General features: G+C 50.4%; 1 protein-coding gene across 1 annotated transcript in view; it reads right to left on the reverse strand.

Moving 5' to 3' along the window:
- Rdgc (retinal degeneration C) overlaps positions 1-9,699 on the reverse strand; it is a 202,863-nt gene extending 193,164 nt beyond the window's left edge. Inside the window, exon 1 of the mRNA XM_077702291.1 lies at positions 8,899-9,699. Coding sequence (XP_077558417.1) covers positions 8,899-8,977 — 79 coding nt within the window. The 5' untranslated portion in view covers positions 8,978-9,699. The remainder of the gene's footprint in view (positions 1-8,898) is intronic.
- Positions 9,700-17,858: the final 8,159 nt, after the last annotated feature.

Consider the following 17,858-nt stretch of genomic DNA (forward strand, 5'->3'; position numbering starts at 1 on the left):
AGCTCGATCCGGATCGACTCAATCGCGATTGAAAGTGCCCGTGTGACAGGGGTATAGTTGCAGGTTGGTTCAGTTCTAGCATTCAGTTCTAGTTCTCCTGTTTAGCAAAAGTGTTGTCTTCAATGCATGCATTTCAGACCTACAGTACTGTGTGCATTACATACACACGCACGCACACGCCAAGCGCAGTAAAGGTTTCGTGGCCGCCAACCAGCCAGACAAGTCCCTGCGACGTCATAGGGGCAGTGCGAGAAAGTTGCTGGTGAGCCGCCCCTCGTAGCTTAACCATTGGAAAATACGCTAAGAATCGCGGGCATGTTGTTTCGAAGTGGCAATCCTTCGGGTGGGCCAAACTGGACTCCGTGGCCCGTTTAAGAGCAATGCAGCCCCGCTTTGCCTTTGGCGGCGATTACGCGTCCCCTGCATGCCCTGCACGCCGCTCCACCTTGTTCCCACGGCGTGCGTGAATGCGTGCTCTTGCTCGACACCCAGGAACATCGCCCATTCATCGATGCGTGCAGCAGTGCTCACGGGAACCAGGAGACGCCCCTCTTGGATGCAGCTGAGAAGATTCTAACGGCGGCAGATCTCACCGCTCTGCAATCGCAGTTTGACGGCGGCCGATGGGCCCTCGATTTACAATCGAAGATGATGTCACTGCTTCGCCCGCTTAGCGGGTCCAACTCAAGAGTACATGTCACGTATACCGTTGGAAATGGGCTCACTATCGGAAGGAGAGCACCCTGACGAGTGGCACCCACAGCGGTGCCACCGGAGCGATCTGTATCTTCTTCCTCGCTGCACCCAATTGGGCCTTCGTGTTGAGCGAGGAAGGCGGCCGTTGGCACACACGGGCCACGCACCGGCGTGTCGCTCAGCCAGATTCCCAGCGCCGCGGCGACGCGCCGGCCGATTTTCGTGGTCAGTGATTAGGCGCACGGCCGATTTGGCGCGGTCACAGCTCGCAAATTATGACAGATGAGCCCGCCTCGGTAGCCGCTGGCCAACAAGGACTCGTCTTCGCCAGCACCGTGGTCGATCCCCTCTCTTTTTTCTTTCCTGCTGGCTCGGTGTCCGCGGCTTGTGCGCGCGCGCGAAGCAACGCTTTTGGCTGGTTCCCTTTAATCGTTGACAACGTCGCGATGCCGCGCAGGCGGACATTCCCCTGCATGCGAGGAGTCGATCGTCTGCCCGTAATCGGTTTATGTCCTGTTAGCGGTTCCTTCTTTTCTTTTTCATTCGGACAGGTATGGATGGGTGTATACTTTATCCACACGCCGCAAACACGCGACGATTTTTTTTTCCCCAAGTTATTTTATTCTCCGAAGACTGGCTACGGCTTTCCTATAGGCTAGACAGCGGCTTTTTCTCTTACAAGTTCGCGCGAGTGGGAAGCTCCCTGACAGCGTCTCAGCCCGTAGGAATTCGTAAAACGAAAAGCAGCTGCGCGCCCTCCATATCTAGCAGCACCCTGCTGTCCTAAGCTCGCTTCAGGGGAGGCCATTTAAAGCAGATGGCGAGCCCTGTTAGGAGTGACTGATGAACTTGCAGAGCAGGGCGTGCCGCCAAATTGGGATGGAGCACCGCTTTAGACGGGCAGAATGAATATGGGTGCACGCCGCGTTAACTTCGCACGTCCTTAACCGGCTGAAGCCGGACCGCCGGACTGTCGAGCCTTAATCCGCACCTTTCGTAACGTCCCGCAGTTGGGCTCCCCTTCCGCACGACCTTCAGGGCTTGATATGTATGTACATGCTTGCCTGACTCCGCTCTTTGATTTTACGTGGAAGAGCAAACTCTCGTTCGACGCTGAAATGGAATCTTGTCTAAAGTGGAACATTGGGACCGGAAGTATCTGATTCAGGCATCGTCATTTGGCGCTGAGCGATTGAATCTACTGGAGTCTCCTGTTTCCCATAATGCTTGGAACAAATCATCTCAAAGTGCGAAAGTGAGACAAAAGAAAGGGTAGGGCTGGGTGCATGGATAGGGCAGGACAGTTGACATGCATTCACGGGATCAGTTGCCATTATATACGCTGGCTTCAGGTATTCTCGCACATCCCATCACAATTACTCCGCTTTTTAGCGTTTACATTTGTAAGCTTCTAAACACTTCGATTGCTGTCCTTTTCGTTTTAATTTCCTGCTTTTCTAGTATAAGTTCAATATCTAGAGCTCATTTGCCTGGTATGGAAATGTTCCATAAAGCCGCCCTTGAGTATACAACGAGAACGGCAGTGCTGACTAAATGGTGATCCCTTTTCGAGATACTTTTCCTCGGGCATCCACACCTGCGCCAACGTGCTAACAAAGGCAGGGCCTCCGCAACAGGTGCGTGAAATTGGCCCCCAGTGTTTCCCCGTGTTTGTTGAAATTCGAGGCGAAGTAAAATCTTGAATAAACACTCACCTTGCCGTGCTTTTTGGTGGCAACTTTACCTTCACCATGCATGTTAGGTGTATCAAACAACGCGTTCTTCGGCAATTAGGCGCAGTTGGCAGGATGCCTTTAGAATATTGTAGCCCTGGTCCTTACTAAAACTGTATTGAACTAAGGTATAAGCTTGGACGTGTTGGTACGACATTCTTTTGAACAGCGCAAGTAGACGAGGACGAGAAGTGGACAGGACACAGTCGTCGCCCCGTTCTGAAGTATGCCTCGTTCTTCAGGAATAGCGCACGTAAATCTAACACCGCGGCTGCTACTGCAGTGCAAAACAACTGGTTGTCCATCCTTAACTCGCAAGACTCAAGCTTCTCTCTCAAGACTGCTGTGCTAGGGAGTGCTGCCTTGTGTAAAGGCTAGGAGCGATAAAGCTGACCTCCTACCGTTTTTAAGCTAACCGTCGGACAAGTTACTCTTGCCGAAGAATCGTTTCCCAGCTCCAGCTCAGGGCACCACTAAAAACCATAGAAGAACAATATCCTCTCTGCATGTGCTTTCGTGCGGCCCCAGTAACATCTGCACTGTCCCCGTTCGGGCAGCTGCAAAACGCTTGTGCACACGTCGATATTTTTAACGGATCACTCCGTCTTTTCCCTTCAGACACTCGCAGAGTGCATCGATTGCCCTTATTCTCTCCCGTAAAACTGCAGGGCCTATTCCCTACTTCGTTGTCCCGTAGGAAATTTACTTTTCTAAAGTGGTGCAGTCGTTTTGTTGCTTTGCTGTTTGTATCGCATGTTGTCTCTGTGTGTGTGCAGTGCGTTGTCCATGTGAAGTATTGTTGCTCTCACGTTACACGTTCCCCTATAGAGCGCCTCTCGAGAATACGGTCTCACTGATATTAATAACAAAATTATGCTTTTCTCTGGTATCATGACGGTTTGGTTACTGTTTCATTGTATGAAGTGAAGACGTTGTACTTTAAGTTTCATTGTACGTTGGCTATTTTAAATGTTTCAATTTTGTTCCCCATTTCTTTCTTTTTCATTTGCGCGCCAACATACAGGCCCATCAACTGTTCATAAAATGATTATTATTATTATTATTAACATTGCTGTAGCACTATAATTGGTATATATATATATATATATATATATATATATATATATATATATATATATATATATATATATATATATATGTATGTGTGTGTGTGTGTGTGTGTGTGTGTGTGTCAAAGCGTGAAATTTTCGCTCAGTGCAACCAATGCTATTTTATTGTGAGAGATGGGTGCACATCTTGCGTCACCTGTTCCCTTTTTTTTTTCTCGTGCGCAAGCACAAAGGCCCTCCGGCTGTTCCTGGATACACTAATAAACACTGTTTGATTGAAACACTGATTGATTATTATTATTACTTTATGAATCTATGTACCGAATGATCCGCTCCCTACCCCGTTCGAACGGGCTGAGTCTTCACATGGTTGAACTCGGATTGCGACCAACCAAACGTAAACTCGACAAGCAACCCAGAAGTGGATAATTAGTATGTAATGAGCTTGTTCTTAATATACTTACACGGGGCGTGGACGCTGTCTGCGGCCATTCATCTCTCGCTGCGCCCGATAACCGGGTGCCTGCGCTGCAGCGCCGCGTAAACTCGTAAACGTCTCCATCCTCTCTATCAGGGCGACGCTTTTCATTTCCAGTAAGTCGGCAGGCGAGAAGCGGCAGCGCGCCCCGCGACAGCCCCGCATGCCAATGATTAAAAAGCGGCCCTCGAGGCGCTCTTAGCGCAATCCGCGCACTCCTAATGAAGGCGCGCTTGGGCGCGGGGATAACACGCGCGCTATGATACGATCGAATGCGGCGACCAGATCATCGCTCACCGGCGGCGGCGGCGGCCAGGGGTGCGCTAACGGCTGCGGAAACAGAAACAACGCGACCACTCGAACGGACCTGTTAGCCGCGCGTGCCGACCCACTTGTATTGTGCTGCACAAGGCGAAAGGGGGAAAGGAAGTGGGTATGTGGTCGCGCCACGCGCGAGAACAACACGTGCTGCTGCCAAAAAGGCACAACCAAACGGAAAATGTACGGCTGCCCCGCGTCTGATTGATTGATTGATTGTAGGGCTTAACGTGCCGACGCAACGCAGGCGATGAGGCGCGCCGTAGTGGAGGGCTCAGGATTAATTTTGACCGCATGGGGATCTTTAACGTGCGCCGAAATCTCGAACACACGGGCGTTTTTGCTTTTCGCCTCCATCAGAAAAGCTGCCGCCGCGGCCGGGAATCGAACCCGCGACCTCGTGCTCAGCTGCCCCGCGACTCCTTGAACGGCGCCTCCCGTGTTGTCCCCCCGCCATACGAAACAAGAAGCAAAGGGAGAGAAAGCACGAGGTTGCGGGTTCGATTCCCGACCGCGGTGGCCGCTTTTCTGATGGAGGCGAAAGGCAAAAACACCCGTGTGTACGAGATTTCGGCGCGCGTTAAAAATTCCCAGGTGGTCAAAATTAATTCGGAGCCCTCCACTACGGCGCGCCTCATCGCCCGCGTTGCGTCGGCGTGTTAAACCCTACAACCAATCAATCAAGCAAAGGGAGAGAAAGGACGAGCTCCTTAAAGGGAACGCCGGACGAAACATACTTTAAACCATCACGCATGTGATATCGTGTATGCAGCTTATCTTTCTGGGCGCGGCCGCGAACTGAAACCAAGTCTCCCGACGCCACATGAAGGTCGGCATGCGCAAGCTCATCTCAACAAAGTAGGCTTCAACCTAACCCCGAGGAAACGCACGGGCTTTTGTTCCATACGGAGACACACCTGTGATAAAAGTGCTTCATGGTCGGAATCGGGGATTGTCTTTACGCAGGGACAAAATAGGCTGCGAGATAAAGCCCGAAAAGCATGCGGTGTAAATATGACGTCAGCGCCGCACGCACTAGGCTATCTCTTGTTCCGCTGCTGGCAACGCGCGGATGCAGCGTGGAGGTAACGCACTATACTCGGGTGCAAGATAAGAACGGCGATAGCTCACGTAGTGTTGATCACTCCGTCGAAGCGGCGGAGCCGGATGTTAGCGTGGGCGCGCGTTTTGAAACGAGGTTGCGCTTAATGCGAAACATCGTCTTCTTTTTCGCACGGAGTCTTTTTGCCGTCGCCGTAGGAATTTAAAAGCAGATTAAGTTCGAGAAATCACGGAAGCGACCCATGTCACGTTCAAAATCCTAGCAGTAAGGCACTACTTGCGCCGCGCGGAGTACCAGCCAGCTGCGGTGGTGAGGCCCAGGGGCAACTCCTGTTAAACGAGGTATTAAACGAAGTATTAAACGAAGAGTATAAAACATAGGTATGTTAGTTTTTTTAAAACGAAAGTGTTTTATTCCGGGGCACACAAACAATTGAGCGACGTCATATCCGTCACGGAAATGACGCCGGTACAACGAAGCAAGCGGCCTGTAAAGGGCGCACCCCTGCACACAGCGTCTTCTTGCGGGGAAGCAACCTTTAGTACTAAAGAGCACGTTATATGTAGTGTTCGTCTTCGGGTTTTATATTTTAGCATGAAAGTGTTTTATGCCCGGATGCACCAAGATTTCACTGACGTCATATCCGTCACGGAAAAGACGCCAGTACACCTTTGCCGAAGCGACCCGCCAGCAGGACTTCGCTCGCCAAGCACACCCACAATCCAGCCGGCGACCCACAAATCATGCTCAGCTGCAGATTTCGCTGCACATTTCACTTTCGTGTTTTACTGATTCCTATGACAGAGGAATCAGCCACAATTTTTTTGTAAGATGACACGTAATCACACCGCTACAAAGGGGATACCACTAGAAATCATCATCGTCATCATCATCATCATGTTGCCGTTCTTCAGTTGTCCTTCAGGGTAGGATTTTACTCCGCAGACCCAAACTCACTACACAGACGAATTCGAATGTGTTTTTTTTTCCCTTTATACAGCGGCGGCCGTTTTCTGTGCCGATTTTTCGCACGATGGGGAACCTGAGTATTTCGCCTTACAAAATGGGCTCGTAAACTTGCAGCGAAACGTTCAAAAGCTGCACATAAATGAACAAATTATGCGTTTCAGCTAGCCTCTGTACCTGACCTTAGCCTTACTCTACACCTCCCCCTTGGTTTCTCTAACCTTGACGCCTGAGATATTTTCTTCTGACATTGCAGTTTTTTTCTACGGTCCTTATTTAGTTGATTTTCTTTCCCCTTTTATTCATTATTTCTACCTACCCTTCTTCCCTTCCCTTTTCTTTTTTTCGGCTCATTATGTTCACCCCTACCGGAAGCAGAATCCGCCGTTCATGGGGCTAACCCCTTCAGTATCCACTGGAGCCCTCTTCTATACCCCATCGGCCTCACCAGGACAGAGGAGATTGTGCTGCGAAGGATTCGGTTGTGGGCGGCACCTATACTCCGGCTCGCACGCACGTACGGAAAGGAGCCTCGCATATGTGAAATGGCCAACATGCGCCGATGCCACGGCTCCGGCAGAACTTCGTCATATAGTATGGACACACACACACTGGAACCCACTATATACGAAGAAAACTTGTGACGGTGGCAGGTGTAGATTTGCGGCAAGACACTCATTGCCGTCACAGGCTCCGCGGTCCGGCGTACCGTGCCTTGTAAGACTATATCAGGGAAGCTAAGCTAGTTACCTGGATGAAGCTTGAACTCGCTTCTAATTTACTAAGCCTCGAGGTTATGAAATTAACGCAAACACAACAACAGCGCTCCTTACCTCTCTCTTCTGCGTGTTTACGCACCAGAAACGATTATTAGCCTTTTCATGGTGATACGAGGAATATAACGCCAGAAAAGAAGTGAGTGACCCACCGGTTAAATGCGGAATTTGGTGTATGGCTGTCAATTAAGCACGCCATATGCTTTGCTTCTTCGCAATAACAAAGGCATGGGCGCATGCGATCCATTTCAGGTTATCTGTGACCGCTGGAGAGGCTGTCATCGTCTCTCATTTCCTGCCAGAAGCTGCGAAAATGTCCACTTATTCCAGCAGAAAATTGTAGGTTCTATGCTAGCATCGTAAAATGGCCGCTGGGTGGGAGAAGGGGAGAACAGCCCCGCCGGTAGCGAAGTGGTCATCGCACCATACGCGTATTCTGGAGGTCGTGGGTTCGGACCCCACCCGGCGAGCATTTTTTCTTCACTTTCTTTCTGTCTTTCAAAATTCTGCATCTGCTTCAACGATAATAAGTGACCTACAGCATTCTCCCCTTTCCTTTCCTAGGCATTTTTGACTGCCAACCCTCATTTCTGTCTTAGTTCAACGAGGCCCTCATTTCCCATTCTGATTCGCTACAAGCATAGCGAGGGTCTCTGTTCTGGCAGTCTTGGTGCCATAGGAATAATAAGAGATTTCAACGCTTGACATATCGTAGACGCTCGAGTCACAGCCCGGGGGTTAAAAAGAAGGTCCCCTTCACCCCGAGTAGTCCGACTGGCGCTGGCTACCACCCCCAAGCGCAGGAAAAAAAATACCTTGACATAAATACCCCAAAAAGTGGAGGGGAAAATAGCCCCACCGGTAGCGTAGTGGTCATCGCGCCAGACGCGTATTCTGGAGGTGGTGGGTTCGGATCCCACATGACGGGCATTTTTTCTCCACTTTTATTGTCTTTCAATATTTTTTATCTGTTTCAGTGACCTACCACATCCTCCCCTATGCTTTCCTTGGCATTCTTGACTGCCAATCCTTATTTCATTTCTGTCTTGTTTCAACGAGCCCCTCATTTCGTATCCTGATTCGCTATATATATATAGTGACAAGATGCGTCCCTCCTCAAGCACCGCGAGTCAGGACGGGTGTTCTTTCTCTTTAACCTTTTACCTGTCTTTCTACTTATCCCACGACGATCTAACAGCACCCGTCGAATGTTGCAGCCCTAGTGCACTCGGCTGTTACTTTGGCTGACAGCTGTGAAGCTGCCGTGGTCGCCCAGTGTCCCCTCGCAGTCTTCGAAGCGTAGACTCTGCGGTGTGCAATAGCTCGTCGTGAAAGTAAGAAGCGAGAAAACATTGCATCAGGTCTTGTCGGCAAAGCGGTGAGCGGGGGACGACGGTGCGGAATACGAAGCAGTCGTAAGACGGGGCGAAAATATTCCGCTGCTTACAACTGACGGAAAAGTGGCGAAATGCTTCGCAGAAGCTGTGACAGAATGCGTGAATACACATGCGTCCTCGATAATGTGTACCTCTTTTTTTTACGTCCCGATATTTCGATTTTTTTTTAGCCTTTCAGACTCGCTTTTTTCGCGTTCCAAAGGCTACCGTTGCCTGTTTGTAGCTCATTGGTTTCTTTTAAAATATATGTATTAGCAGTGTGCGGCGATTTGTGGTTTTTACTCTTGCATCTCTACATCCCGTGTGATCGGGGGTGGCGATTTGTGGCAAAAATTTGCGTCGCTGTCGTGTTACGAAAAAGTGTTTTTCGCAGGTAGCGATGGGGCAGCAGCAGCACTCACCCCTCTCGGCGGCGCCCATCGCCTCGGCCGTCTCCACGGCATCGCTGTCACTCCTCTGCTTGGTTCCCGTGCAGCCCATTTCGGCCTGCGAGGCTGTCTTCTCCACAACACGACCGCTTATCGCGCCTTGTGCTCACATGGAAGAGGACCCACGTGGCGCGCCGGCGGCATTCCACGCAGCGGCACGCGAAGGGGGCGAAGCGCGTCAGGTGCGGGCCCCTCGCACCCACCGACGACCACGATCGTGCTCCACGTGGCCAACTACGGGCGCTGGTCACCACGATCGGTGCCGACACAATTCCGGCGTCGCCGCAGACGGGACCGAAACACTGGCTCGACGTGCGCGCAACCTCAGTGCAGCCGAACGGGGGCGGAGCGCGCGACTGACGCGGCCGGCTCGAGCATCGCAGGGAAGCGTGACGCTTGGCTGAGCTGCTCCCGTGCACCGGCGACTCGGAGCGGGCAGCGCTGCTCTCGCACAACTTCAGGAGAGCACTGGCGCCAGAAGAGCGCCGGCAGCTGTCGACGCTGTGTCCCGAGCCATGATCCGCGTTTGGGAAGAAAGCGGGGCTTGCAGGAGAGGACACGCAGCGCGTTGCTGAACACAGGCGTGGGTCTTGGAAAGTGGGGAGCTCCTGGGAAACAAACTTTGCCTCCCGCAAAAACTGAGTGAAAGAAAAGAACGAAACTGAAAAAGAGTGCGCGAGCGGGCGCCTACTACATGCTTTCGGGGAGAAGTCGCGAGATCGACGTGTTCGGCGAAGCACCGCTCGCGGGCGCTTTGAGATGCCACTTGCTTGGCCGCTCCGAAAAACGGCGCGAGGCCGCCAGAAAGCGAGAGGCGCATGCGCGTTGGCGCGTGCGCGCATGCTCCGCCGCGCGGTTTCGCTCGAAGCAGACGACGCGCAGAACGGCCGCCGCTCGTCCCGCGCTAAAAGGCGAGACCGAGAAGAGTTTGCGCCGCCGGGCGCACGCCCTTGAAGGAGAAAAATGTGTACACACCGAAACGAGCCATCTCGAGTAAGCGGCCGCTCAGCGTGGCTTTCGCTTCTGCTTCGAACTGCTCCTTTCCTCCCTTGGAGCAAAGGGTTAAATGACGCTGGCAATCGCTGGCAATTTGTTAATGCGCAGCGCCTGCAACCGCGCTCTTTGTTTTCCATTCCACTTCTCTCTCCCCTTGTGCAGGAGTGATAAATCGCTCGCTCACTCGTTTCTCTTTTTTTTTTTACTTTTCGCTAAACAAGAAATGTGCTCCTGTCACTGCGGTCGTTAGCGGATTTCTGAGAATGGGTCACTTTTAACTTTTTTCCAGATGACATGAAGGAAAACACCAATGTGCGATAATACTACGAGGCCATACATTTACTTTTGCATTTTTACCTTAGTGTAGCTCCATCTGAAGAGAGCACGTCAGATGATCGCTTTAATGTCAGCTTGTAGAACGTCTGAAGCAATTAGTATCATGTAATTGTAATTGCGTAACCATTTGGACACTGTCACAGCTTCCTTGTCTTAAAGCTCTGAATATTCGCGCAGTGATGCATACGTGGCGTGTGTAGCGCCAACTTGCGTGGGTTACAATTTTTCGTTTTTCTTTCCACCCTCTTCAAAAATGACAAATATAATTTTAATGTTCATTATTCTTCCCAGGAACATAGAAGATAACCAATTTAGGGTGTATTCAGACGTATGCAAACGCGATCTCACCCACTCGCTCACTCCCTCCCTCCCTTTCTCGCTCCCTTTCTCCCTTTCTCACTCACTCACTCACTCACTCACTCACTCACTCACTCACTCACTCACTCACTCACTCACTCACTCGCTCAAAATCAATCAATCAATCAATCACGCACTCTTAATACACTCCCTCACACACACTGACATCCTTTCCAGCTGTGCCACTGGAAAAGAGGGAGGAAATTTTTTTTCAGGACACTTAGGTCTTCTTTCTTGCTTTGAAGACGAAAACCTGGTGTACTATTGTCACGGGTACCTTGTATATACACGTCCAGACGTAGACCCAGTGGCGTCGCTACCTACCAAGGCAGCCGCTAACAGAATTTCTGCCACCTAAGATTTCAGTCAACACAATGAACAGGCAGGGTTTCGTAAAGGCTATTCAACAATGGACCATATTCACATGATCAATCAGGTGATAGAGAAATGTGCGGAGTATACTCAACCCTTAAATATTGCCTTCATAGATTATGAGAACATCGAAACCTCAGCAGTCATTCAGTCATTGCGAAAACAGGGTGTAGACGAGGGGGGGGGGGAGGGGGGGAGGGGGGGGGGGAGGGGGGGAGGGGGAGTAAGTTCGGCAGGCATTCTCATTCTCGGATAATAAACGGCACCCTACCATTGTCCCTCAAGAAAAAAGTGTATGGCAGCTTCATCTTACCGGTACTCACCTACGCAGCAGGAAATTGGAGGCTCACTGAAAGGGTTCAACTTAAATTGAGGACGACTCAGCGAGAATCGGAATGGAAGATGATAGGTTTAACATTAAAGGGACAAGAAGAGCGGAGTGGTTCAGGGAACAAACACGTGTTAAGGACATGTTCGTAGAAATTACCGTGCGTAATCCGTCCTAGTCCATTTTACTCCCCATTATATGATCTTAAACTACTAATATAATCCAACCTGACTCCATGTTAATCTTACCCTAACCTACGTTATCCATTTTAATTCACGCAAATTCATCTTAACTCCCATAATGTAGCTTGATGCATCTTAATCCATCTAAATTCCCACCTCAACCAACTTTATTTCGTGTTAAACCATCTTAATTCACATAAATTATAATTCAAGTTAATCCCACTCTTATCTATCTTAATTCACGTGAATGCATCTTAATTAATGTGAATTATTCTTAACCCCTTTTAATTTACCTTTGTTTATCTTAATCCACTTTAATTATTACGTTAACCACCCACCGCGGTGGCTCAGTGGCTAAGGCGTTGCGCTGCTAAGCACGAGGTCGCGGGTTCGACTCCCGGCCGCGGCGGCCGCTTTTCCGATGGAGGCGAAAAGCAAAAACGCCCGTGTGTACGAGATTTCGGCGCACGTTAAAGATCCCCAGGTGGTCAAAATTAATCCGGAGCCCTCCACTACGGCGCGCCTCATCGCCTGCGTTGCGTCGGCGCGTTAAACCCTACAATCAATCAATCAATTACGTTAACCAACTTTAATTCGCCTCAAATCATCTTAATCCACTTAAACCAGATAAATTCGACTTAATAGCTACCGTAAACCACCTTTATTAATTTGAATCCACTTTAAGTAATCTTAATTTCTCTTAATGCACATTAATAACCTTACTAATAATTAATATCAATCGTTAATCGATCCGTATTCCCTCCTAATTCCATCTATTCCATGGTAATCCCTCAAAATTCCTCTCAATCAACCTTATTACATCTTAATCAGCCTTATTCCCACCTTAATAGTTATTACTAGCAATCATTGATTAACTTTGGTAGCACTTAGCCCTTTTTTATTCACGGCTGGCAGGCCTTGGTTCACTTCTGGACTTCTTTGGTTCAGAGAGCCGCCACCGGTCTCCCACCCGCTACCGGGACGTCAGTGCCTGTGTTGCCGGTGATTTTCTCCGCGACGGCTCCAGGGCCCCTGAAGGAGTTCTCCATGTGCGCCCGAATCATCGTCTCAACCTCTTAGCCGTGGACACGCGGAACATTGACTCCACCAAGTGTCTGCTGAAAGTGTCCAGCATTGCCGGCATCCCGGTTAAGGCGTGTGAGCTTCGTCCTAACAATTGGGGTGTGGGCGTCATAAAAGGAATACCGGTATAGGTCTCGTCGATGTTGATATTTCGGATGCCTTACTCCAGAGAATACCTGTGAAATCTTCCCGGTGGATAGGGGAAAAATCTGAGAGTGTGAGAGTTGATTTCGCTACGGAAACGGCGCCTGAGCACGTCACCCTTGGTTATACGCGCTACCGCGTCTTTCCATACGTTGAAAAACCGGGACAGTGCACAAGGTGCCAGCGATATGGACATGTGGTTTGCACATGCAACCTACCCGAGCGGTGCCCTCGTTGTGGTGGTCGTCATGACCGTTCAGCCTGTACACCGGGAAACCTCCAATTTCCCAATTGCGGCAAGAAGCACGAGTCCACGTTCACACACAGAAAAGTTCTTCAGAAGGAAAAAAACTATTTACAAGTTGAAGAGCGTCAATAACACTGATTGCAAATATGCGAAAGCTGCTTTCCAAGAGCAGTGTAAGAACAAGTTTATTGTTGCTAAGGGCACATGATCGCAAAAAAAGAGCCTCTTAGCAGGCAGGACAAAACGCCTGTCAAGTCCTCTATGACTATGGACAAGGAATTCCCACCACTGGTAGCGGCAGTAGATACTAAAGAACCAGCGCCGACACTTGTTCCTCTGTCTACAACCACACCTGCTGCCGCCACTTCACGTTCCCAGCCATCAGCGAAACGGCAGCGTGAGCGCACGCCTTCAGCGAACTCCGGAAATCTCTGTTGCGTTATATCCTCACTTGTGGACACTCTGCGTGCCTTTCTAACCCCCTTTTCTTCTTCTCCCATCGCTCAGGCCATCTCGACAATTCTGGACTTTGCTGCTCCACTTCTGTCCCAGTGGAGGTAGAATGCAAGATATACGAAAGAAGGCCACCATTTTCCAGTGGAACGCTAGCGGACTCCGCCAGCGCCTTCCAGACTCCGTCACACTGTGTATAGGCATCGCTTCCCAGGGATTTCAATTTCCGAATCACGGCTGCTTGATGACATTCGGCCTTCCGGCTACACAGTATTTCGAGCATCCACTGGTGCGACACTCACAAGAGTTCTTGTAGCCGTAAGAAACTCACTGGGGTTTTTGAAACCTTCGTGTCAGTACCGGGACCGTTAGAGGTCAACTTCGTAATGATGCATTTGAGGCTTTCGCCTTAAAATTTTATTGGGTCCTTTGACTAAAGCCTTTTCATTCCTGGGGTGGCCTCTGGAGTTCTTCCTTGGTGAACATTTCCAGCAGGCTTGGGTGGTACCGATGATTGGTCGCAAGTTTCCCATCGTTACTTGTTGATGGAGCATGGCCCCCTGCAGGTATCAGCCGAACTCCCTGGGGCCAAGCCGTGGCATTGCTCTCGGGGGCAGAGTGATCGTGGGTGTAGGCATTTAATGTCTAGCCAGTGATTTTCCGTAGTGGCGAGAAAAATTCCCATACTTGGGTTCAGAAATTCTCTATTTTTAGCATTTTTACCCGCAGATGTCTTGAATTCCCTTCCAAATTCCCCGCTTCCTCTTTCGGCAGCTGATAGGTCTTTGTGTGGATTCCTGTTCGGTTTGGGCGTTAGCCAGCGCCACCTGTGTCTTCTTTACGTAGCCTTCCGGACGAGACGCCGTTCAGAGAATCAGAGTTTCAGCAGCGTGAACTATATCCCCCTACATTTGCCGCTCAGCAGCGTTTGACTATGCAATTCACATCTTGTAACAAACAGAAAGCTTCCTTTCCATGCTAAATATCTAATCTGAAACTGCCCCATGAAAGAAAAAGACATTGTTGGGTAATGGAGGTAATTTTAGCTCAGCGTCGGGTTGCTAGACCCATTTCTTGTTGACAGCACGCTGACTATGGCTCACCCGAAATACTTATTTGTATATTGTGCAGGAATACATGCGAACAGGCTCCAGCCCTTTAGCCGCCGCTGCTCGACGCTTTGCTAGCTCGTTTCTTTGCTTTATGCTCCCTCCTGCTTTATGAACTGGATTGGAAGCTGGCTTCGATGCTTGTGGCTTGTGGGAACACGACTACGGATATTTGAACACAAATCCGAGGAAGTGTGAAGGGAACTTTTTAAAAGAAAACTAAGTAACAAATAATGCGAGGTCCGGTTTACTGGCATTATTTTCCCGTTTTACTCCACCAGGCCTGAAATTCCCTGCATCTATTAGGGATTCCCTTTTACCCTTTTGCCCAAAGTTACAGCCGAAAATTCCCCGAAAAAGGGAAAATTCCCCGCGCGGAACCTCACTGCGTCTAGCTGCCCCTGACACGTGCTCAGTCTTGTGGTTGTCTGCTGTTGCCTTCTCGATATTCTGTGTGGGGACCCGAATTTGTGTCGATCGTCTGTGCGCTCCCTCAAGTGATTTTGTGAGGAACCCAGGGGACCCCTTCTCACCACCGAAGCGGCGGACGAGGAGGAGCCGCCGGCACCCGCAGCGGATTCGGCCACGGAGCAACGGCAGCAGCATCCCTTCAAAAAGCCGCCAGATAGGCAAATATGGCTCGCTTCAAATAATTGCGCACTGCGTACTTTTAACTCAAAGAACATCGCTTCCATCCGTTACGTACGTATGTCTTGTACGTCAAACATTCACGGGTTTGAACCATGCCACCAAAGCAAGGGGGGAAGGAGGGGGGGGGGTGCAATAATTCGGAGGTGTACTCATTGTTATGGCCGAATCACGTTTGCAACGAAACAGTGGAGCTAAGCTGAAACCACGTAACCTAGACTGGGCGAAGAAATGACGACGGCCCCTCCAACACTGGGCGAGATCCAATCAAAGGTTCACTCTAAGGTAGAGGCTGCCGAGCGATGCGGTGCGTATGAAGCACGTTCTGCGGCTGTTTCAGTGTTCGTGCTTTTGTATTCGGCGCCTGCAGAAATGCTTGCCTTGGAAACTATAAGCTAGGAATCTCCGCCGTCATCGCTAGAACTTCCAGTTTAACAACCTCGATATTTATGCCGCCCTCTCATGAAGAATTGCCACTTGCCTTGCCTCGTGTCCAGGTGTTGCTCTTGCCGCAGAAGCACTTTTTGGCAAGTCATTTTTCAAGGCTCGCAAAGATGAGTTTTGAGCTAGCTAAAAGCAGCCGTTGTGTGGTGCGATGCGGAATTAATGTTGGCAGCGCTCATTTCTCAGTCCTTTAAGCCGTCCAATTGCTTCTCGCGCGGACCATTACCTTTCTTTCCAATTTTCGAGCGCCCGCGCCGGCGCTTTCATTTTCGAGGAACCTTCTTCGAGTGCCGAACCACGATTAAGAATGTCGCGAAGATCGTCTGGCAGTTAATTATCACAACGGTGGCAATCTGCGCACGTACGTATTTATTCACGCTCCACATCAAATATCACTGTTATCGCAGTTGCCTAAAAAATCACGAAGCTCCTCGTACGCATAAAACGTTAGCGACATTGTACAAGCGTAAACGCTGGCGCGAAACGTACTCGTTGTTAACACGGTATTTCGGAATGCCAGAGATGCGCCCGAAGGCCTCGACTAAAATTCCGCTGCAAGAGAGAGAGAGAGAGAGAGAGAGAGAGAGAGAGAGAGAGAGAGAGAGAGAGAGAGAGAGAGAGAGAGAGAGAGAGAGAGAGAGAGAGAGAGAGAGAGAGAGAACGCCTTTAATGTAAGCTAAAGAGGTCAGCCCCAGTAACGGTAGGGCTTGCTACTCCAGATGGGGTGAATACAGCGAGATGACGGGAAAATAGAGAGAAAAAGAAAAGAAAAAAAATAAAGGGTAAGGGGAGGGGAGATGCACACATATATGAAATGTATATGTTCAGAGGGTTCACAGAACCCCTTCTAGCGTTGTTTCCGCAAAAAAAGGAAACAGTTTTTGTTCCCAGCACTGCAGCCTCATCACGATTTCTCCAGGGTCCAGGGAAGTGTGAGTTTTAGAGGACCTCCACGTTGGAGTCGCACAGGTGCCTTCGATGCTGTTGCCCGCTGACTAGTATATGGCGGGCAGTGGCTTAAAGTCTTAAAGTGTGCCTAATGTTGTCGGTAGTGGAGCACATTGTACACAATGGCGACTCTACCCAACCCAGCTTAAACAAGAAGCTTCGGTTGAATGCAACGCTAAGTCGCAGCCGGTGTATAGCACGCCTTCAGTGCGCTTTGGCAGACCCCACGGATGCCGGAAATCGCACTTAGGGTCTATAGCATGCAGAGCCGCATGACTTCTCAGAGGATCCTGCCAAGCCGACAGCTGGAGTTGCCATCCTAGGTCGATTGCAGCTGCTTTGCTATCCTCTTTGGAAAACGGGATTACAACGTTGAAGTTGAGATCGTCGGCTTCTCTGCCAGCCGCATCGGAGACCTTGTTGCCCATTATACCACAATGACTGGAACCACACTTTCTTTATGGAGAAACCTTTACTACGCCGTGTCTCGCAGCGTCATTCATCGCGTTGCAATGTCCTTGATCCGTCGGCGCGGAAGTGTGGCAGGCGTGACGGCCCGCCACGTGATCCGCTGGGGAGAGGCGGGAGAGGCACCGCAGCTGCGCTCGCTCAGAGCCTCGCCGCTGCTCTACCACGTGACTAGTCGAGGGTTGAACGGCTGCTTTGGCAGCGCTTAGTCGCTCAGTCGCGCCATGGATAGCGCTCCGGCTGGCTGAGCCGCCTGTGCGCGCGCTTTACACACCGCACAAGGACTGCACTTCCCGGACCAAACATGAATGTGCGAACTGCGGAGGCTTACATCCCGCGTCGTGTGGAGCTTGTCCGTAAAAAAGGGCATCAGCTATACGAGCTCGCAGTGTCCAGCAAATCCAGGGCAAAGCTACCCATCGACGTGAACCTCCGCGAAACCCAGCGGTTATCTTTACGACAGTGACGTCTTCATCAAATGACGCACCACTTCAGGGCGCACCACCGAACAAGTCATTTGCGTGAGCACTCCAAGAATGGACACCACCCAAAACTGCTCAGGTCGTGCCAAGTGCTATACTGAGGAGACAACCTCGTCCTCACAGCGACAGCCTCGCGAAGACCATGATGAGACGGCACATCAGTCCCCACAGACAAATGTTGCGGCTCTTTTCATCCCCGTGCTTTTCACGGCTATCAAAGCTCGGCTGCGTAGTACCCATCTTCTAAATATGTTCCTCAAGTCGAGGCTGTCCTGGCCTTTGGACCCCTTGTGACGTTCTCCTTCAAGACGCTCTAGTGGGTTTCGTAGTTCAGCG

This window comes from Haemaphysalis longicornis, unplaced genomic scaffold (genome assembly GCF_048455015.1).
Source record: "Haemaphysalis longicornis isolate Haplotype H1 unplaced genomic scaffold, Haemaphysalis longicornis Haplotype H1 scaffold_3, whole genome shotgun sequence".
NCBI lineage: Eukaryota > Metazoa > Arthropoda > Arachnida > Ixodida > Ixodidae > Haemaphysalis > Haemaphysalis longicornis.